The sequence below is a fragment of the Siphateles boraxobius genome, unplaced genomic scaffold (genome assembly GCF_051911475.1).
Source record: "Siphateles boraxobius isolate OS27281-9 unplaced genomic scaffold, OSU_SipBor_1 7, whole genome shotgun sequence".
Classification (NCBI taxonomy): domain Eukaryota; kingdom Metazoa; phylum Chordata; class Actinopteri; order Cypriniformes; family Leuciscidae; genus Siphateles; species Siphateles boraxobius.
In genome coordinates this window covers 31787921-31813460 of record NW_027509197.1, presented here as the reverse complement: position 1 = coordinate 31813460, position 25540 = coordinate 31787921, and the positions used below count along the sequence as shown (strand labels likewise).

The 25540-nt window shown below is 39.5% G+C and overlaps 1 protein-coding gene across 1 annotated transcript; it reads left to right on the top strand.

The window, feature by feature from the left end:
* Positions 1–36: 36 nt before the first annotated feature.
* Positions 37–19904, top strand: wdr75 (WD repeat domain 75). The gene is made up of 21 exons (XM_077216437.1): positions 37–175; positions 1278–1407; positions 1525–1590; positions 1679–1778; positions 3230–3354; positions 4598–4668; positions 5843–5959; positions 6057–6145; positions 6258–6416; positions 7987–8046; positions 8127–8242; positions 8485–8660; positions 10962–11113; positions 11238–11418; positions 14516–14610; positions 15074–15169; positions 17233–17402; positions 17827–17886; positions 17968–18111; positions 19178–19269; positions 19451–19904. Exons 1-21 carry the CDS (start codon positions 69–71, stop codon positions 19668–19670), a joined length of 2526 nt encoding a protein of 841 aa, XP_077072552.1. The 5' UTR covers positions 37–68; the 3' UTR covers positions 19671–19904.
* The last annotated feature ends 5636 nt before the right edge of the window (positions 19905–25540 follow it).

Sequence of the window (25540 nt, the reverse complement as noted above, 5' to 3'; positions counted from 1 at the left end):
GATGACGCTGTGCTCCATTAGTTTATTTTCACTACAGACGAAGAAGAAACACACAGCGGCCACATGTGATGTTCAGAGGGGCTAAAAACATGGTGGAAAGGAGTGATATCCGCGTGGTTCGCTGCGGCGGCAGTAAAATTAATTTTAGACCTCCGATCATCTCACATGACTCCAGGTATCCGCTACATTTTGGTGTCTGAATCTGTCTGTGTATCCTCTAATTTCTCGTCTTAAATAAACATTGAGCTGTGTTGTGGAGGGGATGAAGGTCCCAAAGTGATGCGTGATCAGTCTGTTAGCAAATTACGGTAAACTCTGATCTGCGCGTGTGTCTAAACACTTGACTGCATGGCAGGTTTAATTGTATCTTTAAAATGTCATGAACATTGGTGATTGTTTAAACTGTTGATGAATTTGTTGTTGGTTTTGATTTCAAGTGTACAGATATTTACTCAACGCTGTTCAAGACACACATCATGCTATTTCTTTATTAAAAGATCTATAATAATGTACATTACTCACTTCTGATGTTAAAGTACTTTGCCGATATTACTGATTGAAATCAGTAGAAATTGAGTCTTGACGTTTGCTGTGACAAGTCTGTTATTGCTGGGTTTTATTTTTTTTTACTTTTTAATCCTTCCTAACATTAAAGATGGCTGTATATATTATGCAGAAGAATGCTTATGTCGTTATGTGAGAAATGTTATAAAAGTCAACGTTCTGTTTCCAAAATAAAATAATTAGGTTTTATTTTACATTGTTCCACTGTTAATTTGGCATCATATTATTGAGAGACTATTATAGTTTTTATAGGTATTTTTTATTTTGTTTTTGTGTGTGCATGTTGTATGTGTGTGCATGTTGTGTGTGTGTGTGTGTGTGTATGTATATATATATATATATATATAATTTTTTTTTTCAGTTAGTTTTATTTCATTGAGTTAAAATGTAAATGAGAAATTTTATTTCTGTTATGGCTTGTTATTTTTCAATAGTGAAAGTAGATTTTGTTTTCATTAAGTTAGGGCTTTCAAGAGATTAAAAAATAATCACAGTTAAACTCATGATTTTAGTAATTTAAACATTAAAACATTCAATTCCTTTTTATGGAAAGCCAATTAAATAATGTGTGTGTGTTGTATTTGGTAATTGCAATATGCATATGATGAATGAAATCAATGAACAAGAATAATTTTTCCTAGTAAACCCCGGGCATGAAGTATTACAGCAAAGGCATTGTGTGTATCACTTAATGTAATGTCTCATGGTTGCAGGTTTGTATTGTGCGTGTCTGGAGATTCAGTGAAGGTCTATAGCACACGGACAGAAGAGTGGCTCCATAGTCTGCAGGGCCACACCAACCAAGTCACAGGCATCGCCTTCAATCCTGCCAATCACCTGCAGGTCTGTGTGCTTTACTTGAGTTTAGAAATAGGTTTATATAGACTCTCTTACTTCATCCCTTACATGAACAACCGAGAGGATTCTGTCATCAAATGCTTTTTATTAATTCCTCTGCAGGTTTACTCTTGTTCAGCAGATGGCACTGTTAAACTATGGGACTTCATTGACGGCATCCTTATCAAGGTACGGTTTGTGTTGTGAAAGAAGACAAGGCAACTGCTGCAGTAGATATTTTAATTTCTTAAATGTTGTTTTTTATTTTTTTACCTAGACATTTATCATTGGATCCCCGTTGTTTGCTCTATACGTGTCCAAGGAACATGAGGGAGTCATATTCCTTCATCTTTCCATGGGTACCTATAACAAAAAGGGTATGTATTTCACTGCCGAGTGGAGTTCTAATGAAGTCATGTAGTTCGCTGCCAGCATCCTTGTGACGCAATGATTAGGAGCAGACACTCTAGAATCTCTTCAATACTACATGGAGAAGATTCATTTTCCAACACTGAATTATTGTGAATATCTTGATATAAAGCATAGCCAGGCTTTTGATTGTCCGTTCACATACATTATATTCTGCTCCACATTGCAGCTTATTTTTTCAAAGACCTGCCAACTTAATCTGTAAGAAACCACCAGATCGACGCGTAAAGCGAGCAACCACAGTTTACTTTTTTTTTTTTTTTTTATGTGACGAAGATGTAAAATTGATTGCCACGATAATAAAACTGATGTGAAAAATCTAATTCAAATTCTAGCAAACGAATCTCAGCGAAACAGAGAAATTGAATTAATGTTAGTTAATCCGAATATTAGTTTGTCTCAAAGAGCTTAATGTTTTAGTCCTTTTTAGATTTTGTAAACACAACATTGTTTCTATGAGGACTGATTTGATGGTTTTGTAAGTGCCCCTGTTATGTTATATTAAAAAATCCTAATATAATGTATAAACCGTGATATGAATTTAATTGATTGCAGTGTTTTTACCATATCAATTCAAGCCTGAGTCTGATAATGAAACTGGAAAAAGTAGCTGATCAACCCGAACCACCATCGCAAGCACGACTTGAGCAGGGCGTTGGCAAGTGGTAGGCATTGTTCGCGGGCATTTAAAGAAGACCATAGGCTGGCATTATTCAAGTTTGTTACAAATCTACATAGGTTCAAGCAAGGAAGTAAGCCTGGAATTACAGACGACTCGTTTCAGGCCGTTACGAAGACAGTACCATTTAGAAAACAATCTCGACCAGTCCAACCACGAACGCCGTGCTACGAGCTGAACTGTGACTCTCACAGTTCAGCTCGTAGCACGGTGTTCGTGGTTCGACTGGTCGAGACTGTTTTCCAAAGATGGCTCCTGCCTGTATACGCGATGGTACTGTCTTTATAAAGTATATTATTATTATTATTACACTGTCTGTACACTTACAAAGTTCTCAGTGCTTCGGTTTGTATGTAGAGACCCTCATTAAGCTACCGTGTTAGTGTGGGGCTATTTTGAGCCTCGTTAGTGGTATTAACTTGCGATCTCTTTTTACTTATTATATGCCCCATATACTAGCGTTATAAGCTAAACAGTTTTTAGAGATAAAACTTTTTACACTCGATTATCATGAAAACAAATCCCAGAGAACAGTCGACTCGGTACCAATGTGTTATTACACCTCAGGTTCATTTTGCGCCGGAGTTCTCCTTTAATAGGTTAAGACCTTAGTTAAGAAGGACCTTAACAAATCGGTTCATGAGGTGAAAGTGCATGAAACAGTTGAAGACTATTGAATAGAAGGTGCATTTCCTGAGCTTTGTGTGTCTGCATGTCCAGAGTGTTTCCAGTTGGTTTCCACACAGCTGCCCAAGTCAGCAGATCAGGAGGTGGAGGCCAAAGAGCTGTCTGCTATTTCCAGTCATATCAGCCCAAACCCCAGCTGCACAGCCTTCGGTCGAGGGGTAAGACTTCACTCATCACTTTCTTTTTGAATGGTTATTTCATCCTTTTTATTTTTTCAAGGATTTGCCTGTTTAATGTTTTGAAAGCATTTCTGTTTTTAGCACATCCTTGAGGTTTCTGTTTTGACTTCTTTTTAGTCCATGGCTAGGGGATAATATTTTTTAAAATATCTACTGTACATTGATGGGCCTTTCAGGCACAGAATATTAAAACTTAGGGCACATCACATGGCCATGTAAAAACATTGTCATCCTGAACAAATCTAGGATTCATAAATGTAGCTGATGTTACTCTTTGCTAAAGTGTAGGTACTTTTCTAGGTGTTAAAATCTATTAATGTGAAAAAAAACCCCAATAAAATTGTACTTGCATTAATACAAAGACACAATGACAGCATGAAAAGAATATTTCTTAATTTACATTTAAACTATACACTTAATTTAACATTTGATACAAGTGAATTTAGATATTACAATATTTTAATGTACAAAAATGGATATTCATTTTGAGATTTTATAGATTTAAATTATTCGTTTTTTAAAGATGAAATTTAAGTGAAAGTTAGATGGCAGCAAAGGTAAACTAAAGTGTAAAATATTAGAAATGAGCATGCACAATAAAATATTCACTATCGGCCAATATTGGATATTTCTTTGAAGATGCAGTCATAAATTATAACAGAGGACAGATCTTTAAGTCACGTCTACAAGTCTGCAGGCTATAAAAATAAAGTCTACAGTTTTACCAATAGTACAGACTAATTGCAGAGACAAGCTGAATGCAAATTTGCATGCTTGTATTTTTTTATTATTATTATGATGTAATATTAAACATTAGTTCATGTCTGGCTGTGTGAAGGTTGCTCTGGGTGAAGACTGTCATTCCTGCCGAGCATGTTATGGATAAATCCATCGACATCCAGCACAGTCATTGCCCGTGTAAGAGGGTTGATGTGGATAAGTACACATGGTTGGAACCCCCTGTAGGTTAATTATCGTGGCACATCCTGGTGTTATTTTTGCAGACCGAGTACCGTGTGCAACCCTATTGCAGCTTTACTAGTTGTTTTGATAAAGCCATAATACATCATGACTTCTCAACCTTATTTGTGGTTATGTACAAATAAGAAAAACCTGTCCTCTTCTTCAAGCTCAAGGCATTGAACCAGCAACCTTGCAGTTAGCTCTAGAGAATCAGTTGTTTCTTTAACAATATGTTTTTTGTAAATTGTGTTTTTTTTAGGGGGAATACATAGCATTTGCCAGGAACCTCCAACTTGATGTTTATTTCTTCAAGAAGCAGAAGACATACAGGTAATGACAGTGACCGCTGTATCCTGAATAGCTTTTTTAAGGTCAGAACATGTAGGAACATGTCCAACCGCACTGCTTATTTACTGGCCTTAGGGAACACATGACACGTGTTTTGGGCTTTCTGTTGGTTTTTCAAATACCACCACTTTTTTGTGAAAACAACAAAGTTGAGACAACACACCCTTATAGAAATAGTTCTCCTCAAAATGGAAATGGTAATTTACTTGCTCTCATGTAATTTCAAAACTGAATGACTTTCTTCAATTGAACACAAAAGGTATTATTGATATTCACACTTTGCAATTTGATCAACTGTCACACCATCCAGCTGGTTTTTAAAGAACAAGCACCCAGCAACTGATTTCATGGGTGAAGTAACATATTTACATATATATAAGTAACTTACAACACTTATAGCTCTGTAAGGCTGCTTAAATTCTATGTATTGTGAAAAGTGCTAAACAAATAAACATAATTGACTTATTGATTATCTGGATAGATAATACAATTCTAAAATGTGAATGAATGAATGTGTTAAAATTAATTAGTAAATGTTTTGCTTAACACAAGTCTCAAAATAAAGATATCAAAGATTATTAATAGTTATTAGTAGTAGTGTATAATAAAACAATTCATATTATCTTGTTATTGTCTTTTATGTGTCATCGCAAATAATTTTTAAAAGTCAGTTTGTTTTTGGCTATTGGACACTTAAACGGAAAAATCTGTATTTGTACTGGTCATAATGGTAATATCTGTAGATTTTTACTTTTAAATACCATATTTGTGTGTGGATGCATCAGGGAATAATGACTTCTTAATGACATATGACTTGACGGCACCCAGAAATTAAGTCAGTGGGGTAATGAGTGTAAATGACAATTTGGTCACACTTTAGATTAGGGTACAATTCTCACTATTAACTATTAACCTAATTACTGGTCATTAATAGTTAGTAAGGTAGTTGTTACATTTAGGTATTGGATTGTAGGATTAAGGGATATAGAATATGGTCATGCAGAATAAGGCATTAATTTGTGCTTTATAAGTAATATGCATGCTAATGACTTAGTAGTTAATGGTAAGAATTGGACCCTAAACAAAAGTGCTACCGACAGTTTTTATTTTTGGGTGAACTGTTCCTTTAAAGTTTCTATTTTTTTCCTCTTTGTAGTTTTTATCTAAAAGCCACAGATAAGAAAGGAGCCAAAAATGCATTCACATGCATAGCCTGTAACCCTACAGACGACTGCATCGCCACCGGTCATGAAGATGGAAAGATTCGACTCTGGTAAGGCCAGAGTTCATTGTCCAGTGTTTAAGTTTGTATGCAGGTACACATGATTAGAATTGAAGGTTTGATTTAACCTGCTTTGGTTTTGCTACAGGAGAAACTTCAATCACAAAAAGGAGTATACATATTCCACCCTGCACTGGCATCACAATGCTGTAAACACTTTGTGTTTTACTCCAGAAGGTGGGTGGTGCTGTAGTGTTAGGTGCATTTCACACCTTTTCTCCTATTCCGCTGTGTTAAATGTGTGTTAGAGTCGCCATCTGAGAAAACATGACTGTTATTGTCTCTACAGGCACTAATCTGCTGAGTGGAGGCATTGAGTCGGTGCTTGTCCAGTGGCAGTGTGGGGCAGGGAACAAAAAAGATGTCTTGCCCCGTCTCGGAGGATCCATTTTACATGCATCTGCATCACCTGATGGGCAGTTGTTTTGTGTCTCCCATTCAGACAACAGTAAGTCTTCAGATTTGGGGTGAATCAAGCAAACTTCAATCCTAACGATTTAAAGAATATTGTTTGATTTAAATTGAAGTATTACAGTATTTTTACTTGTGGGAAAAATATATGGAAAAATTCTGCAAAACGAGAATAAAAACCAGGAGGTTTTGTTCTAAATAGCTGTAAAAGCTAAATAACTTGTTGATTGCTTGGTTTATTTTTTTGTGGCATTTCACTGGTTAAACCCTCTCACCGTGAAATCTAATTGGGCCAAAACAGTATCAATTACACTACCTTGTAAATGTTTGAGGTAATTAAGATTTTTCACTTAATTTTAATCGAGAAAATAAATTATTCAGCAAGAATGCTTTAAATTGATCAAAAGTGACAGTAAAGACATTTATAATGTTACAAAAGTTTTCTATATCATATAAAAGCTGTACTTTCGAACTTTCTATTAATCAAAAGTTTAAATGATTTCTGAAGGATCATGTGACACTAAAGACTGGAGAAATGATGATGAAAATAAATGACATTTTAAAATGTCAAATTAGAAAAGTTGTTGGAAATTGTAATAATATTTCACAATATTAATGTTTTCAGTGTATTTTAATGCCGGGACACACCTAGCTGACGGTTTGCTGTCGAGCAATATCAGACCGTTCTTGAGCGGCGGTCATCTTGGTTTTTCCGGTGTGTTCCTCCATTGGCTCTGGTCAGATGCCATCGGGTATTTTTTGGCAGATTCAGCATGTTGAATCGGAGTCTGTGAGAGACCGAGCTCTGATTGGCTGTTCAGCTTAGCGAGTCGGTGCTTGAGAATAATAGCGATGTGATAAAAAAAGAGTAAAGAAGTCAAGACTGTATAGACAGAAGGCTGTTCTAATTTTGTCATCTTACATGAGCATTCAAATTCACGAATATTTTCATGATAACATGAGTCGAGTGGAATGAAGAAAACATATCTGGGTGATTGATATTCAAAATGCTAAGCCAGTGCTGCTTTATTTACGGTTTGTATATCTGCAGTGCTAGTTTTCCGTTTCCACTTTTCAATGACTAAAAAAGGCTATTGATCCCTCTGATATGGACAGATAATTACTTGCATGCAGGCGCAGAACACACATGCTAGGTGACGCCTTTAGTCCTTTTTATTGTGTTCAAGCACAGGTTTATGGCCGAAAGGCGACAACAGTTCTTTAACGTCAGCTTGGTGTGTCCCGGGCTTAAGACTAAATAAATGCAGTCTTTGTGAGCATAAGAAAATTTACAAAAACATTTAAAAAATCTTTCTCTACCTGATTGGCTGTTTATTATATAATCTTGTAACCTCACCCTTGATTTAAACACTAATTAAGCTAATAAGAATTTAGGCAGAAATTGTGTCATAATGTTGCATTTCAAAAACACTAAATGGCTTCACTTCCTTTATGCAAAGTATTTTTTTCTATTGTTTTGTGGATGAATTACAACCTGGGGGATTTTGTGAAATTTACAGATTAAGTCAGTCTATGGCCCCATATTTCAGTATGGTATAATTTTGCACTGATTTCTGGATTGTCATTTTCATTCTCTTCCTCCTCAGAGATCACAGTTATCGAGAGCAGCTTCAAAGTGACTGGATTGATTCAGGGTTTAGTCTCAGGTTTGTAATGTCTCATTTGCACGGACCGTTTGGACTTCACAACTATGGCAGTAAAAGTTTATTTCTTCCGATGTTTTCAGGTGATACCGTTTTGACTGATCTAATGATTGATCCGCGCAGTAAAGCTTTAGTGCTGAATGGGAAACCGGGTCATCTGCAGTTCTACTCCCTGCTACGTGACAAGCATCTCTACAATGTGAGTCTAAGACTGTCGAGGCTATGATAAAGCCTAACTTTTCTCAGGCAAAAGCGAGTATTTGGGGAAGTATGTTTTGGAAAATATGTAATCACGTTCTGCTGACGCTGGTCATTGACTGTGGCAAGAACATGTCAGTTGAAATCACATGATATGTGGGCCCCTTTCCATGTGACCCCCCCCCCCCCCCCCCCATATTTTAGATAAATGTGTGCATAACAGTCTTTTTGTTGTATTCACAGCTGGACATAGTGCAGCAAGAATATATTTATGAAGCCGGTCTGGATCAGTTTGAAGTGGTAAAGGCTGTCTTTGACGTAAAAGGGTCCTGGCTTGCTACAGTGGAGGAAAGGGGACGAGAATCCTCAGATCTTGAGTTTTTTCTCAAACTGTGGGCTTTTGATGAGACAACTCAAAGGTATTCATGCTAGAATGGAACAGTGTTAAAGTCGGTACTGAAATAAATAAAAAAATGTGATGATACCAGCATTTCCCTCTAGCATTTTGAACGCTGTTGAATGGATTAAATTGAACGGATCATGGAAGCGCTTGAAAGCAGGCGTCTATGTGGATATTAGTGGATATTAGGGATCCGCTGATTGACGCCTGCTTTCAAACGCTGTGTAAATCTGTGTAAGCGCTCAGTGAAGACATGTGTTTGAAGCATTGATCATTGTAGCCAATCAGAGACATGCATGTAGAGAGCGTGTGAACACAATGGCTAATTAGAGACATATATGTTGAGCGCGTGAAAGCAGTGGCCAATCAGAGACATGTATGTTGAGCGTGTGGCCAACAAGAGGTGTTCAACAGCGCTCAAACTGCTAGAGGGAAATGCTGGTATCGTCACATCTTTTAAATTTCAGTACCGGCGACTAGGTACTGAAGTCGGTACTTTTGACAACACTAGCATGGAGTGCAGATTTGAATAATGTCAAATATATGATTTGTGCAAGAATTGCACAATGTTGCAATATTTGTCATGGTCCACACGTAAGGCATAAGAAAAAAAATTGTTTGGTTCCGGTTTCCGACCGACCCTATCAATTTATGTGCGACCCAAATTTATTTTATGAGCTTGGGGAAGAAATGATACAAATGAAATAAATACACAAATAAAAAACTTTGAGGCGAACTATAATTTATGTTTTTGTACAGCACCGTATTTGTATAGCCTGTTGTCCTCCAGCAATGCGAACAAACGAGGCAGCCACGGGCGTTCACACATCGTTGTTGTCCTGTAGATGCACTGCTGCGCTTGTGACAGGGTGCATGAACTGAACGAGCAGAGATAGAGATAGAGAGAGCCCCGGTCGCGCGCGCGCACTCTCTCTGCGGAGCCAGGCGAAAGTATAGGCTTCACCGTCTCAAAACTAAGCACTGTCTTGCTCTCTCTCCCTCGCACATATTAATCAAAATAAATCGACACGATGGCAAGGTCGGAAGACTAAAGTTTCATGTGGAGCATTGGGAGATTTATTTTTTCCTGAATTACCGCTGGGTGGGAATTGTGCTAAAATACGTTGCCTTATCTTCTCTGCAAAGCGTTCCACACATTCAGCTGACATATAAACCACACTTTAAATAAATGAAAAAACTATCCAGTGATGAAATGTTTTCTGTGATGACACAAATCTTGTGGGATGTCCTAACCGCCGGGATAATCACACAACGCGCACACGTCCGATATTGACACGTCCAATTCGCAAATTAATGACTCATTTGAACTGATTCGTTTTAATGAATGGTTAAAACAAATGATCTTTCCAACACTGAACTCACGAGACGTCTGACGTCCCGTTTGCCCCCGCGCACACATTTAAAATCAGCGTGTGTGTGTGTGTAACATGCTGTGACACACAAGGTGATAGAGTACATGTATAGGTAGGCTATGTTATGAAAAAATAGAGTAGCTTTTCCATCGCTACTGTAAATAAAAACTAAAAAAATAATATGAATAATTTCCTTCCTATCCCTTGCTGCCTCTGGACAAGAAAAAAAAAAAGTCCCTACCGACCCATGACCTCAACTGACAACCAACCGGAACCAAACTTTTTTTTTATGCCTAAATAACTTAAATCACTTTCTATTTTAGGACAACGATCAAATATTTAAGTGCTCCTAAATCCCAAAACATCTCATAAACCATGACTTTGTTTATTAATTGTTTATACATTTTCTTGTTCACTAGAATAACTTTATTATTAATTTTATTTTTGTTAGCTTTTAGACATGTATTTTTGCTGCAGGTTTGCCAAGGAACATTTTGCATGCAGTGGCAAAAATTATGTATTTTTTATATTCAATGTTTATATAAGTTTGGGGTCAGGTTTTTTTTTTCTGAACTTTCATCAGTTATTACTCCAGTCTTCAGTTTCATATGATCCTTCAGAAATCATTCTAATATGCTGATTTGGTACTCAAGAACTTTTTTTTATTATTATCAATGTTGAACACAATTGTGTTGATTTAATATTTATCTAGAAACCTTGGTTCAATTAATCAAAGAATCCTGAAAAAAATTTAAGCATTTATTTGAAATGGAAATCTTTTGTTCTAAATGTCTTAACTGTCTCTTTTGTCCTTGCGGTATTAAAGTATTATTTAAAAAAAAAAAAGAAAAAAAAGAAACTGACTTTTGAACAGTAGTGTAGAAAGTTTCATATTTCTAAACAGACTTTATTTCTGACTTTAATTGTGTATTGTTCTGTCCCATTAGCTTCGTACTGAATACTAGCATCTCTGCCGCCCACACGGATCGGATTATATCCATGTGCTTCAGCTCTTCTGAGGAGACCACCATGCTGGTGACCACAGCAGAAGACAGCCAGTTCAAAGCATGGTGTCAGGGTGCTGACGCAGACACTCAACGTGAGTCAAACCCTCCAGACGTTTACAAAGGTGTTAATGTTGGCTTGAGAAGTCCAACACCAAAGATCATGAGTCTGAATCCAGACATACTTGTCTCACCGCAACATTTCCATTTGTGTTTTAGAGGACCAGAACTTCTGGTCATGTGATTTTGTGGGAAACTATCATAATTTAAAGCCCACCAACTGCAGTTTTTCAGCCGATAGCTCTCTCCTGGCGGTGAGCTTCCAAGAAGTGGTCACCATATGGAGCCCGGACACCTGGGAGCTGCTCACAACCCTCTGCCAACCACCTGGACAAATAAGGTGGTACTAGATGTTCCCTGTCTTCAAATCAACCAGTCTAAACTCTTTCTGATGTGTTTTGAATGGATTTCACAGTTTCCTTATTGAAAGCCAACAGCCTTTAGAGGTGTATCCCACACAGAGCAGAATGGGTTTCATTCACTGAGCTCTTTTCAGGCTGTCCGGACAGTTAGAATGGTAGTAACTTACCAATGAAGTTTTAAATGCTGGCCAGATAGACTGGGGTTTCAGTCCTGCTTAAGGAGTTGGGTGTAAGCCAACTCTGCTGGGTCACCAGGGCCATAGTTTTAATCTGTCGTTGTTTTTGAAAAAAAGGAAGTTCATTAGGTGCAGCTAGGGTGTCATGATCAAAAGTGCATACCATTATTTGTCAACAACTGTTCTCAGTTCTTCTTTACCTCCCTGCATTACAAAAGCTGTGAATTGTATTGTTGAAATGTTGATGCATATCGATACTGAAATTTGAGGTAACACTTCATTTTACAGTACGTGCACTTTCAATATACTTAGTGTTCTTACCACAAAAGTAATGAGTAGTGTAAGGTAACTACATTGGTTAAGTTAAGGATTAGGGGTAGGTTCAGGGTTAGTACATAGTTAGTGTCATTACTACAAGTACATAGTATGTTCATGCCAAACAGGACTATAAAACAAAGTGCTGTGATGATACCAGCATTTCCCTCTAGCATTTTGAGCGCTGTTGAATGGATTAAATTTAACGGATCACGGGAGCATTTGAAAGCATGCGTCTATCAGTGGATATTATGGATCCGCTGATAGACGCCTGCTTTCAAACACTGTGTAAATCTGTGTAAGCGCTCAGTGCCAAACATGGCAAACAGGACTGTAAAACAAAGTGCTACCAAGTTTGAAATAGTTTTTAATTCTAATTTTCCACAGTATCGATGCACGATACAAGATGTGTTTTCTTGCTCTCTTCTCTCTGACAGCGAATAGACACATTGCAGTGTGCATTTTGAATTAAATAAGTATATTGCGCTGCGTGTTTCAGAGCGAAGCATCTCATTTTATAACGAATGGCACTAACTCAAGCTTCGCATGTGCTATTTATAATGTATTCGGAATAAACGCAATGGGCACCAGTTAGGCTTATGAAATATTTCTTTTTATTTTAATAAATCATTTTTTATAATTACTATTATTAACCAAGCTATCAGGCTGTCCAAAATACTTTGATTATGGTCAAAAGTAAAGAATTTATTCCCTTAAAGGGATAGTTCACACAAAAATGAAAATTCTCTCATTTACCCTCATGCCATCCTCGACATATGACTTTCTTTCTTCAGATAGTTTTTTTTAGGCAAATAATATCCATATAATTATAATTCATATAATGCCATTGAATGACTCCTGTTTGTTTCTCACAGAGATGTATTATTTTCATAAAAATCTTGGTCTGTGTTTATCTAAAGAAAGTCAGTCATAAACGCCTGGGATGAGAAAAGGGAGAGTTAAGGAGAGAATTTTTTTTTTTTTTTTTGGGTGAACTGTCCTTTTAAATGTTGTGGCAATTTTTCCTTGTGGTTTCAAAAATGTATTGAATATAGATATTTTATTCAAGCTATTGTATGGAAGTTAGAAATTCAAGGATTGTGACAATACAAGTAAATTGGTCTTGAAGTGTTCACCCAAACATGAAAAATCTATCATTTATTCAACATTATGATGGTCCAAGTTTCTTTGTGAAACGCTAAAGCCTGTTTTATGCTTCTGCGTCTTATCGACGGCGTACTCCCGCAGACCCCTCTGCGTCGCCGCGAACCCCTCCGCCGTAGCTCGACGTGCACCTCGAAAAAATTTTAACTACGCGTCGAGGCGACGCAGACCACAAGGGCTTTGATTGGTCAGATGCACCGCGATGCAACTCAACCTGACGCAGAACCATAAAACGGCCGCGATGCCGTAGGAGTGACGGCGTAGCTACGCCGTGGAGTTGACGTAGAAGCATAATGAGGCCTTAACAGAATGCATTAGTTACTTTTCCATGCAATTACAGTATCTGCGTTTCAATTACCCTTCAAATTGCGCAAATCAAAAGTTTGTGAATTGAAAATACGCCATAACACGCATGCGTCTCCTTTTATTAAAAGTAATGGCTAGTGCAGTGGCTGCGAAAACAAACATACCAACACCCTTTGCTATGATTTTTGGAATGATTTATCGCGAAAAAAAAAAAAAAGTTTAGTCACAACATCGATTAATGGATACGCTGTCATTTCCCAATAGTTTTTTATCGACATTTCGAAAATATCGCAATAGTTTTGCGCAAATCTGTAATGGAAACAAGGCTAGTGAAAGCACTATAAAAAAGATTTGTATGCACTATTGCATATCATAGCTTTGTGAGATGAAAAGATTGACATTTAAAGTAGTTATTGACTTTGATAAGAAAAGTAGCAAGTAGAAAAGACAGAAAATGTCTCTTTTGTGAACTAATTGTTCAAGTCAGATTTTTCCAGTGAACTGGTTGATCCAGCTCTCAAAACTGATCTAAATGACTGGTTCACTAATCAAACTCATTTGAGTTTGTGCTCTTTTGTAATTGCTCGAAAAACATGAACAGGACTGTGGAAAAAGTCTCCATTTGTCATATGACAAGATCATGACAGAATTTTCACTTTTTGGGTTAGCTATTCTTTAAATGTAGTTTATATTTTACTGTATTGTGTATTATGAAGCATAGTAGGTGAATGTATAGCTGTAATTAGGAATTTCAGCGAGTGCTAAATCGGCTTTGTACAGTATTTCAAATCCTATCGCACTGATTTGTTTAGCCGTCAAGTCGTGGGCAGCTTTGCACCATGTTTGATCTTTATTATCCCACAGAAAAAGTGAATCTATTTGATTATTTGTAGACTTAGAGACAAATTGTAAGAAGTCAGTCAGTCATATTTATTGTTAAGGTCTTTGATACTGTTCGTTGCTGTCGTATTACAGTTTCTGATTAACATTAAGGCAACTGATTATCATGCACTGAGACTAATCTGATGAAATATGCAAGTGACATGGGCCTTTCTGATCACGGTGGTCTTTGAATTGGTGAAACCGACTAATGGCAGCTACTTTGATCCACCAGGGACCTTTGTTTCGGCCGATTAAGCTGCTCCAAATACCTGCTTGCCACCACCACCAAGAACCTTCTCTGCTGCTGGAATCTCCTCACTTGTGCATGTAAGTGGTCATTAATTAGGGTTCAGTTGCCTTTGAAAATTTGCTATGAGGCATTGGTTGGACGAGCCAGCTTAAAGGGATAGTTCAGCCAAGAATGAACATTGCCTTTATGTAATCACCCTCAAGTTTTTTTAAACAATCTGTAGACTTTTTTTTCTTTCTGCAAGACACAAAAAGAGACATTTTAAAGAATCTCTTTTTTCATATAATGGCATTTCATAGCAAAATTGTCATATGAACTGCTTTTATGGTACTTTCTTGGGCTTTCATGTTACTATTAAAAAACAACAACAATATACAGGTTTAAAACAACATGAGAGCAAGTAAATAATGCCTGGAATTTGATTTTTGTGTGAACCTGTCTAACTAGGGTTGGTCAGCCAGTTTTTTTTTTTTCTTGTTTTTTTTCCCCACTGTTTGGTTTTGCATGGCAGGTTTACTCAGTCAAATCTCTTTCTCACAGTGGAATGGAGCACATCTTTGGAAGTTTCCAAGCTGCAGCCGGACCCCTTGTCAGAAAATGTGGCTGCCTTTTCATACCAGTCTAAACATACAGACCGTAAGTGTTTGAAAGATCATTGCTTTATTCCTCATCTCCTTTGGTTAGCAATACACTTGGGTCATGTGCACACTCCAACTAAATTTGGTTGTCAATTCACGTTTTAGTGCTTAAGCCTGTTCTTTACACACACACACACGGTTCAGTAATTTACAGGAGTGACAACAGCATTCTACAACCGAATTAGCTCTCAAAAAATCATGGTAGTGACAAAGGCATTTACAAAAATTCTACGCAGTGTACAGAACGAACTGAATAGCTAGTTGTTAGACGTCTCTTTTTGTGCATTGCAAGAAATCACAGGGAAAGTGGTATGAGCATCGATTCATTTGTTTGCCACTAGGGATGTAAATGTTCACAAATTCCCATGATCGATCGTCGTTTAAATTAACAATCAATTAATTGATTAATCGTTAGCCTTAATACTGCAATATGCGTCTACTGCAGTGGCATATGGCCAACAGCATGACAGGGTCGGCAAATGCTGCTCCAAACTACATGTTTCTCACCAAATGAATGAGTGTTTTTTAATCTAAATAAAGGGCTAGTAGGATTGTAAAATGTTTCGATGTGATTGATCATTTAATTAAATGCATTATATTAGTCGTTATTTGACAATTCAATAATTAGTCACCAACGGCGTCTCGGATGTGTGCTTGTCAGAATGTGTGACTGTCGTGGACGCGCTCTTCCTGGAACAACGTGTTGAAAACAGCAACTAAACCCAATGAATTCACAATAATTTAATAAAATGGTGTTCTCATGTTTTGTAATATGACAGTCCCAATCATTGTTATTATTAGCCGTGCGTTGCTGTTTGGGCTGCATGCGCTGAATGAATACCAGTAAACTGGAGCACTTTGCTAGCGCGTTATTTAACTCAAAGAAATGCAACCTATGTGAGATTAATAAATAAGACAAAATAAACATAATATTACAAATTATATCTGCACAAAATTACGAGAGTGCACAAGTGCATTTGAACTAAGTTACATGCCATTCAGAAAGGCTCATGTTGTGGACGCGCTCTTCCTGGAGCAACGCGACACCGCAACTAAACCAAAATAATTCCGTGTTTTATTACAATATTGTCTTTATAATGCTATGTAATATGACAGTCCCAATAGTCGTCATTAGTCGTGAATTGCCGTTTGAGCTGTGCACGCTGAAGCTGAAGAGGATCACCGTACGCGTTACTACATACATTTTTAACCAAATGCATCCTATATGAGATTAATCAGATATAGATAGGCCTACACAAAATAAACACAATATTACAACTTACATTTGCACAAAAGGCTGCGAATGCACATGCAAACTTAGTCATGATAGTGTAAAATGGTCCCAAACATGACTCCGGCACACTCGCTTTACATGTTTCGCGGTTGAGCAGCACGCACGTCCATGAACCTGCTTAATCGATGATCGATTAAGTGTATTATCGACAATTAATTGATCGTCGATTAATCGTTAACATCCCTAGTTGCCAGATATTGCAAGAAAAACGGCAAATAGGAACAAGCCCACAATAAACCGAAATAAATCCAAATGCTTTATGCTGAAAATAAGGCCAAAGTATTGTGACCTGCACCTGCTGACTCTAATAACTCCGTAAACTCGACTGCTTTATGAGCAAGTTTAAACGAGCATAAAAACGCTTTATTATAAGTGGACATGGCAACACTGCAAGAGCGTGAAGCAGACGCCTTCGCGACTGTTCCTTAGTTAAGGTTGCTGAACATAAAGAGTCTTTTGTCAATGTAATATTTCTTTGGTCAGAATAGCAGTTACCAAACTCACCAGAACGTTGCTATTTTTATCACAATGTCAATCTTCGTGGTTTCTGGAGCGAGTCATGTTCCGTACACATACGGAACGATCATTTAGGAGACTCACTTCTGCATTTAAATGCGGTTGTCACTCCTGAAACTTTATTGTGTATTTGGCCTGGGGAATAGTGTGCATTTATGATTGATGCTCTTAGTTCCTTATTTAATGTATCATAATAGTCATTCAAACTTAATCACAAGCTGCTTTTAATGTGTCCTCTGGTCTCTGTACAGTGTTTGTTTTCAAACCCAGCGAGCCGTTGCCTCTGTTCACCCACGAGAAAGTGTGTTCAGAGAAGGTACATCATGCCATTTTTGTTCCTCGAGAGGAGCTGTTGAATGGATGTGACGAAAGTTGTCAGTGGCTCAACAGATCTCAACTGTACTTCCTCACCCAAAACATGGTACTTCAGTGATAATTCTAATCATAGAAACGGCCTGAACACGCATATAAACATAACTGTAGGATAGTTTGTTAACGTATTTTTTGGGGGGTCTTTAATAAAAAAAAATTTCTCCAGGTTATGATGAAGGGTTCCCACTGGAAAACCTGGATTTTTAAATCTTGTTTTGAAGACCTGGAAAATATTGAACATGAACTAAATCTTCAATTTTAACTTGTTACTTGTATATGTATAATAAGTTATATTTATTATAATCAATCATATTGATATTATATTAAATGTAAATAAATATGTACAATATATTAAAAATAATGCAAAAATATCACTGGCAAGTCATGGAAAAGTGTGGGTACAGTGTAAATGTTTGTTATACTGTGCACATTGTGTCCTTACATTTTACTAAAATGAACTGTTGAATTATCAGGATTTATTGACCTTCAGCATGGCAACAGAGGAGGACAGAATGTTGTCATCAAGTAAACGGGTACAGTTTTTTTTTCTTACTCTTATGCTCATTTATTTTGAGGGCCCCCAAAGTAACTTTCCATGTGTCTTGTTGGTACAGCTTGTCATTGATGACAGTGTTGCTGTAACTCCATTTTACCTGCTGTTGGGCAAACACAGACAGCAGCAGCAGAAACTTAACACACCATCCCATCCAGCAGCTGACAGACCCCAACAGAAACAGGCCTCCGTTTCCATCAAACAAGTAGGGCGGGCTCTCTAGTCATTATATTAAACATTATATTTATGTATATAAAATGTTTTATTAATTTGAATGACATTTTTTTATATATGTATATACTGTATATATCGGTTTGAATGAACGATTCAATGGCTCTCATAAATACTTCACTTGCTTCATTATTGGATGAATCAGCATTTTTTTAAACAAATCTCTTGAATGAATGATTCAATGAAATGCATTTAAGTCACTTGTCGCCACCTATTTTTATAACAATGTAACTTGATAAAATGCCAAGTTACTTCCAAAAGATAATTTGCTCTATTTTGAACGTTTCTGTAGGCATCAGTGTTTATATCCGAACTATATCCCAGTACTTCTATGATAATTTGAATATCTGTAAGACAGAAATAATGATACTGTTCTATATGAGACTGATCTATATAAATTACATTTATCAAATGTTATATATATATAGATCAGTGGCACAAACACAGATTTGGATGTTCCGGTGTGATTTTGTAAAAGGTTTAATAGACACGGCTGAATCGTTGTCAATTAGGAATGAGATTGTGTGGGTGTTTGAATCAAGATTGTGATCTTTTAATGATTAATCGTGTAGCTCTAATGTATTATGTATCTTTTTGAATAAAATTAGTACTTTTTAGCCAGGACTCTGTAAAAAAAATGTCTTTACCTTAATGTTTTATCAATTTATTCATCAATTTTAAATAAATGCGGTTCTTTTGAGCTTTCTATTCAAAGAGTTTTGAGAAAAATGTATCATGGTTTCCCCAAAAGTATTAAGCAGCCAAAACTAATAATGAAAATTGTTTCTTGAGCACCAAATCAGCATTTTAGATTTCTGATTCAGCTTTGCCATTACAAATCAAACATATATTATATTAAAATCACAATATGGCCAAAACATGCATAGAAATCAATCACACATGTCACAATTTTGCTTTTATTTCACCAGTATTCAATATCACCCAACCCTAATTTCAACCCATGGGGTGGGAAAGGGAAAATGTCTATTTAAGTATTTAGGTCGTGTTACATCCTCTGAACTTTTCTTTTTCTTTTTTAGTTGTTACACACACCAGCTCATGTTCTACCTGCTGCTTCAGTCCTGTGCTCAATGTTTCTCAATTCCCTCCTGATCTCCAACACTGGAATCCGGTAAGACCCCCTCAGGTTTTTCCTTACATGCACAATTGGTATTTATGAATGTATGTTTTCTTTGAAAGTTAACCGCCGTAAACATGCCTATTTCTCAGTTTACTTTCTCTTTTTTTTCTGAGATGATCTTTACCGCAAGCACATTAATTAAATATTTTTGCTTTTGCTGTCATGACCACAGAGAGGAAATGGAGTCTTCAGAGCAGGAAATGGACAGTGAGAAAGAGGAAGAGGACTCTGAGGGGGAAATGGAGACCCGTGATAGTCAGCAGGAGCTCAGAGCCCAGGGTTCAGTGGATGAGGTGACGCCGAAGCTTTCTAAAGCACAAGAGAGGGAACTGAAGAGGGTCAGAAAGACTGACTTTAGCTGGATGACTGGCCTCATTGTCTCCAAACCGTGATGACTCAAATTAATGATCCTGTTAATGTGGTTTTTTTTAAAAATTCTTCTCAACTTTCTCCAAACCCAGAATGGTGGTTGGTTAGCAGAAGTTTATTTGGATTGCAGCACTCCACTAGGGATTTGATGATTCTCTTTGGAACAAAAAGGACAATACTGTTTTGTAATTCTGAATGTTAGTGTGATGTTCATCCCGTTTTCATTAACATTAATTTATAAAGGACTTTTTGAACAATGTGTGGTAAAATTTTTTATTTTTGTCTATTTGTGCATTGATTTTGTAACTTTCTGGTCAACAAATATATATATATATATATATATATATATATACATACATATACACAGGTCCTTCTCAAAAAATTTGCATAGTGTGATAAAGTTCATTATTTTCCATAATGTAATGATAAAAATTTAACTTTCATATATTTTAGATTCATTGCACACCAACTGAAATATTTCAGGTCTTTTATTGTTTTAATACTGTTGCTTTTGGCATACAGCTCATGAAAACCCAAAATTCCTATCTCAAAAAATTAGCATATCATGAAAAGGGTCTCTAAACGAGCTATTAACCTAATCATCTGAATCAACTAATTAACTCTAAACACCTGCAAAAGATTCCTGAGGCTTTTAAAAACTGCCAGCCTGTTTCATTACTCAAAACCGCAATCATGGGTAAGACTGCCGACCTGACTGCTGTCTAGCATTGACACCCTCAAGCAAGAGGGTAAGACACAGAAAGAAATTTCTGAACAAATAGGCTGTTCTCAGAGTGCTGTATCAAGGCACCTCAGTGGGAAGTCTGTGGGAAGGAAAAAGTGTGGCAAAAAACGCTGCACAACGAGAAGAGGTGACCGGACCCTGTGGAAGATTGTGGAGAAGGACCGATTCCAGACCTTGGGGGACCTGCGGAAGCAGTGGACTGAGTCTGGAGTAGAAACATCCAGAGCCACCGTGCACAGGCGTGTGCAGGAAATGGGCTACAGGTGCCGCATTCCCCAGGTCAAGCCACTTTTGAACCAGAAACAGCGGCAGAAGCGCCTGACCTGGGCTACAGAGAAGCAGCACTGGACTGTTGCTCAGTGGTCCAAAGTACTTTTTTCTGATGAAAGCAAATTGTGCATGTCATTTGGAAATCAAGGTGCCAGATTCTGGAGGTAGACTGGGGAGAAGGAAATGCCAAGTCCAGTGTCAAGTACCCACAGTCAGTGATGGTCTGGGGTGCCATGTCAGCTGCTGGTGTTGGTCCACTGTGTTTTATCAAGGGCAGGGTCAATGCAGCTAGCTATCAGGAGATTTTGGAGCACTTCATGCTTCCATCTGCTGAAAAGCTTTATGGAGATGAAGATTTCATTTTTCAGCACGACCTGGCACCTGCTCACAGTGCCAAAACCACTGCTAAATGGTTTACTGACCATGGTATTACTGTGCTCAATTGGCCTGCCAACTGTCCTGACCTGAACCCCATAGAGAATCTGTGGGATATTGTGAAGAGAAAGTTGAGACGCAAGACCCAACACTCTGGATGAGCTTAAGGCCGCTATCGAAGCATCCTGGACCTCCATAACACCTCAGCAGTGCCACAGGCTGATTGTCTCTATGCCACACCGCATTGAAGCAGTTATTTCTGCAAAAGGATTCCCGACCAAGTATTGAGTGCCTAACTGAACATAATTATTTGAAGGTTGACTTTTTTTTGTATTAAAAACAATTATTTTATTGGTCAGATGAAATATGCTAATTTTTTGAGATAGGAATTTTGGGTTTTCACGAGCTGTATGCCAAAATCATCAGTATTAAAACAATAAAAGACCTGAAATATTTCAGTTGGTGTGCAATGAATCTACTCGGTTACTCACGTAACCTCAGTTCCCTGAGTTAGGGAACGAGTATTGCGTAGCTATACGCAGTGGGGGGAAACTCCTTTTCCTCGATTTACTGAAGCCTTTATGTAAAGCGCATTTGCAGCTGCACAGCTAGAACATGAGCGCCTGGCTCGCTCATAGGCTGCGCTGCGGCAACTGCACATCCAATGGCGCAGGCGCCTCTGACGTGCAACCAATGAGATCACTCTGCGTCATACACGTCAGAGCCCGCCAAGGGGGCGTGACCTCAGTCTATAATAGTCCCCGAATTCGCCATTATAGCAGGTTTAACGACTGAAGCGACAACTTGCCATGTTACTATAGTGCGGCTGGCTACGCAATACTCGTTCCCTAACTCAGGGAACTGAGGTTACGTGAGTAACCGAGTAGTTCCCTTTCGAACGGTCACTTCGTATTGCGTAGCTATACGCAGTGGGGACGCCATGCAAAACGCCGCACTGAGTAACTGGCTGCCACTGCAACTCAGGCCCCTGAGCATACAGAACAAGCCATAACCGCATAATTATGTATAAATAGACCAGACACCGTCAGGTCTAAAATAGTACACATCAGTTAGAAATAACCCAACATACTACACCAATGAACCCAGACACTGTCGGGGTTATTGGTATATGAACATATAACCAGTCAAGTGGGTTTATATATGAAATTATAACCGGCCAAAGCAGGTTTTATATATGTATGGAATATAACCGGCAAAAGCGGGTTTTATATATGTCATATAACCGGCCAAAGCGGGTTTTATATATATGTAAATATAACCGGCAACAGCGGGTTTATGCATGAATACAACCAGCCAGCAGCGGGTTTTATATATATATGTGAATTTGATAGTGCACAGTAATATATGACAAGACCAGCCACCGACGGGTCTTAATCATACCGAAAGCACCTTCGCCTGCAGGGAAGGCACTTCCCTATTATAGAAACTCATAAATGTGGAAGGCGAGGACCAGCCGGCCGCATCACAAATATCACTAATGGGAATGCCAGATGACCAAGCCCATGACGAGACATACCTCTGGTCGTATGGGCCTTGATACCTATAGGGCAAACTTGACCCGCTGCGGTATAAGCCATAGAAATAGCATCCACTATCCATCTAGACAGTCTTTGCTTAGTGACTGGATCCCCCTTGGATCTACCACCAAAGCAGACAAAAAGCTGTTCTGATTGTCTAAAAGACGCAGAAAGCTCCCGATAGATTCTCAGCGCTCAGACAGGGCAGAGAAGATTAACCTCTCCATCCTCTGCAGAAGGAGGGAGGGCTGATAATGTCACCACCTGTGCTCTGAACAGTGTTGAGAGCACTTTAGGAACGTAACCATGTCTGGGCTTGAGGATGACTCTGGAGTCATCTGGACCCAACTCCAAACATGCAGGGCTCACAGAGAGCGCCTGCAGATCTCCCACTCGTTTGATAGATGCCAACGCCATAAGGAGAGCGGTCTTCAGCGAGAGGGTTTTTAGATCAACCGATTGGAGCGGTTCGAAAGGCGGACCTTTCAGAGCCCCCAGGACCGTGGAGAGGTCCAGAGGCGGCACAGACGGAGGCCTGGAGGGGTTCATTCTCCTCGCACCTTTCAGGAATCTTACGACCAGGTCGTTTCTTCCCAGTGACTGGCCAGCCGTCAGAACATGATGTGCTGCTATGGCTGCCACATACACTTTGAGCGTGGACGGGGAGCAACCCGCGTCCAGCAGCTCCTGTAAGAATGAGCGAACCACTGATATCACACATGACTCTGGGTCAGCCTGATTTTTCGAGCACCAGCTGGAAAAACCTGACCATTTTGAAGCATACAGGCGCCGAGTCGACGGGGCCCTGGCTTCAGATATAGTGCTTAAAACCTTCTCAGGAAGGTCCTTGGGTACCCGTTGAGGGGCCAAACATGAAGGGCCCATAAATCGGGTCTCGGATGCCACAATGTCCCGTTCACCTGTGTGAGGAGGTCTTTCCTCAGTGGGACAGGCCATGGGATTGTGTCCGATAACTGAACTAGTTCCGGGAACCACGATCTGGTTTTCCAGAGAGGGGCCACCAGAAGGACTGGGCACCCGCTCTCTCTGACCCGTTTGATGACTTGTGGAATCATCGAGACGGGGGGGGGGAAAGGCATAAAAGGGACGGTTGGGCCAGACATGGGCCAGTGCGTCCCTGTTCTTCGAGAAGAACAATTTGCAGTGGGTGTTGATTCTCGAGGCGAAAAGGTCGATTTCGGCCTCGCCAAACACCTTCCATATTAGACTGACCGTCTGTGGGTTCAGGGACCACTCGCCGAGGGGAGTGTTGTCCCATGAAAGCATATTCGCGCCCACATTCTGGACGCCCGGGATATGCGCTGCTCTCAGAGAGCTCAGGTTGGTTTGTGCCCATATAGAGGAGGTCTCTCGCCATCGCATGCAGGTTCCCTGACCTGATGCCCCCCTGGCGATTCATGTAGGCCACCACTGACGTATTGTCTGTGCGGACTAAGACGTAGTGACCTCTGAGGTTCGACAGAAATGCCTTCAGGGCCAACCCAACTGCTTTCATCTCCAGACAGTTGATATTTAAGCTCTGCTCCGTGCTCGACCAGAGGCCGGATGCAGGCATGCCCTCGTGCAGCGCTCCCCAACCCAGGTTGGACGCATCTGTAAGAACCACTTTCCTCCTGGAAATTGTTCCCATTGTCACCCCCTCGTGGTGCCAGTTCTGAGCCCGCCAGGGAATCAGGGTTCTTAAACAACCGTGATTCACCATAACGCGCAAGCTGCCTGACTGCCATGCATGAGTTGGCACACAGCGTTTCAGCCAATGCTGCATCGGGCGCATGCGCAGTAATCCCATGCGGAGTACTGGCGATGCTGCTGCCATGAGACCAAGCAGTTTCTGAAATTTCTTCAGTGGCGCGCGCTCGCGCAATCTGAAAGTGCCTGCAAGCGCTCGCACCGAGAGCGCGCGCTCTGTGTGAGTCACGCTGTCATAGCTCTCGAGTCTAAAACTGTGCCCAGAAAGATCATGCTCTGGCTGGGGGTTAGTTTGCTTTTTGAAACATTGATTGTGAAACCCAGACATTTTAGATGGCCGAGAATCAAATCCCTGTGAGCTAATAGCTCGATTCTCGACTGTGCCCGCACCAGCCAGTCGTCGAGATAATTTAACATGCGCACTCCCTGAAATCTCAGAGGAGAAAGCGCTGCATCCATACACTTCGTGAATGTACGGGGTGCCAACGATAGACCGATCGGCAGAACGGTGTATTGATAAGCCCGGCCCTCGAAGGCGAATCTCAAGAATGGCCTGTGACGAGGATTTATTTGAATGTGAAAGTAAGCATCTTTCAGATCCATTGTGACAAACCAATCCCCCGGGCGCACTTGCGCGAGGATATGTTTGATAGTTAACAATTTGAACGGCCGTCTCATGAGAGCTTTGTTCAAATGTCTCAAATCTAGAATGGGTCTGAGACCACCGTCTTTTTTCGGAATCAGAAAATAGCGGCTGTAAAAACCCATATTTTTTAGCGCGGGGGGGACTAATTCTATCGCCCCTTTTGCTAATAGATTTTGTACTTCGGTGCGAAGCACGTGACCCACGTTGCTTCTCACCGAAGTCTCGAGAACCGCCTGAAATTCCGGGGGTCTGCGAGCGAATTGGAGCGAGTAACCTCGCTTTATAGTGTTTATGACCCAACTCGATACATCGGGGATAGCTTGCCAGGCTAGAACCCGTGTGGCTAGGGCTTGACACACTGATTGGGGCTGGTCACCTAACGTAGGGGGACCTGATACCCTTATATTGTGATTTGTGCACACATTGAGTATTGGACTGACTGTACAAGCATTTGCGTGTGGGGAAGTCAGTGTTACAACGGGGGAGGGGCCACCTAGTGAAGGGGGACCGTGAACCCATATATTGTGATTTGTGCACACATTGAATGTTGGACTGACTGCACAAGCATTTGCGTGTGGGGAAGTCAGTGTTACAACAGGGGAGGGACCG

Bases quoted from the DNA above. Each gene is read 5' to 3' on its own strand.
- wdr75 (XM_077216437.1), top strand. From the start codon at position 69: ATGTTCAGAGGGGCTAAAAACATGGTGGAAAGGAGTGATATCCGCGTG. The intron at 14,611-15,073 runs GTAAGTGGTCAT...TCTTTCTCACAG, and splicing joins GAATCTCCTCACTTGTGCAT to TGGAATGGAGCACATCTTTG. The intron at 19,270-19,450 runs GTAAGACCCCCT...TCATGACCACAG, and splicing joins ATCTCCAACACTGGAATCCG to AGAGGAAATGGAGTCTTCAG.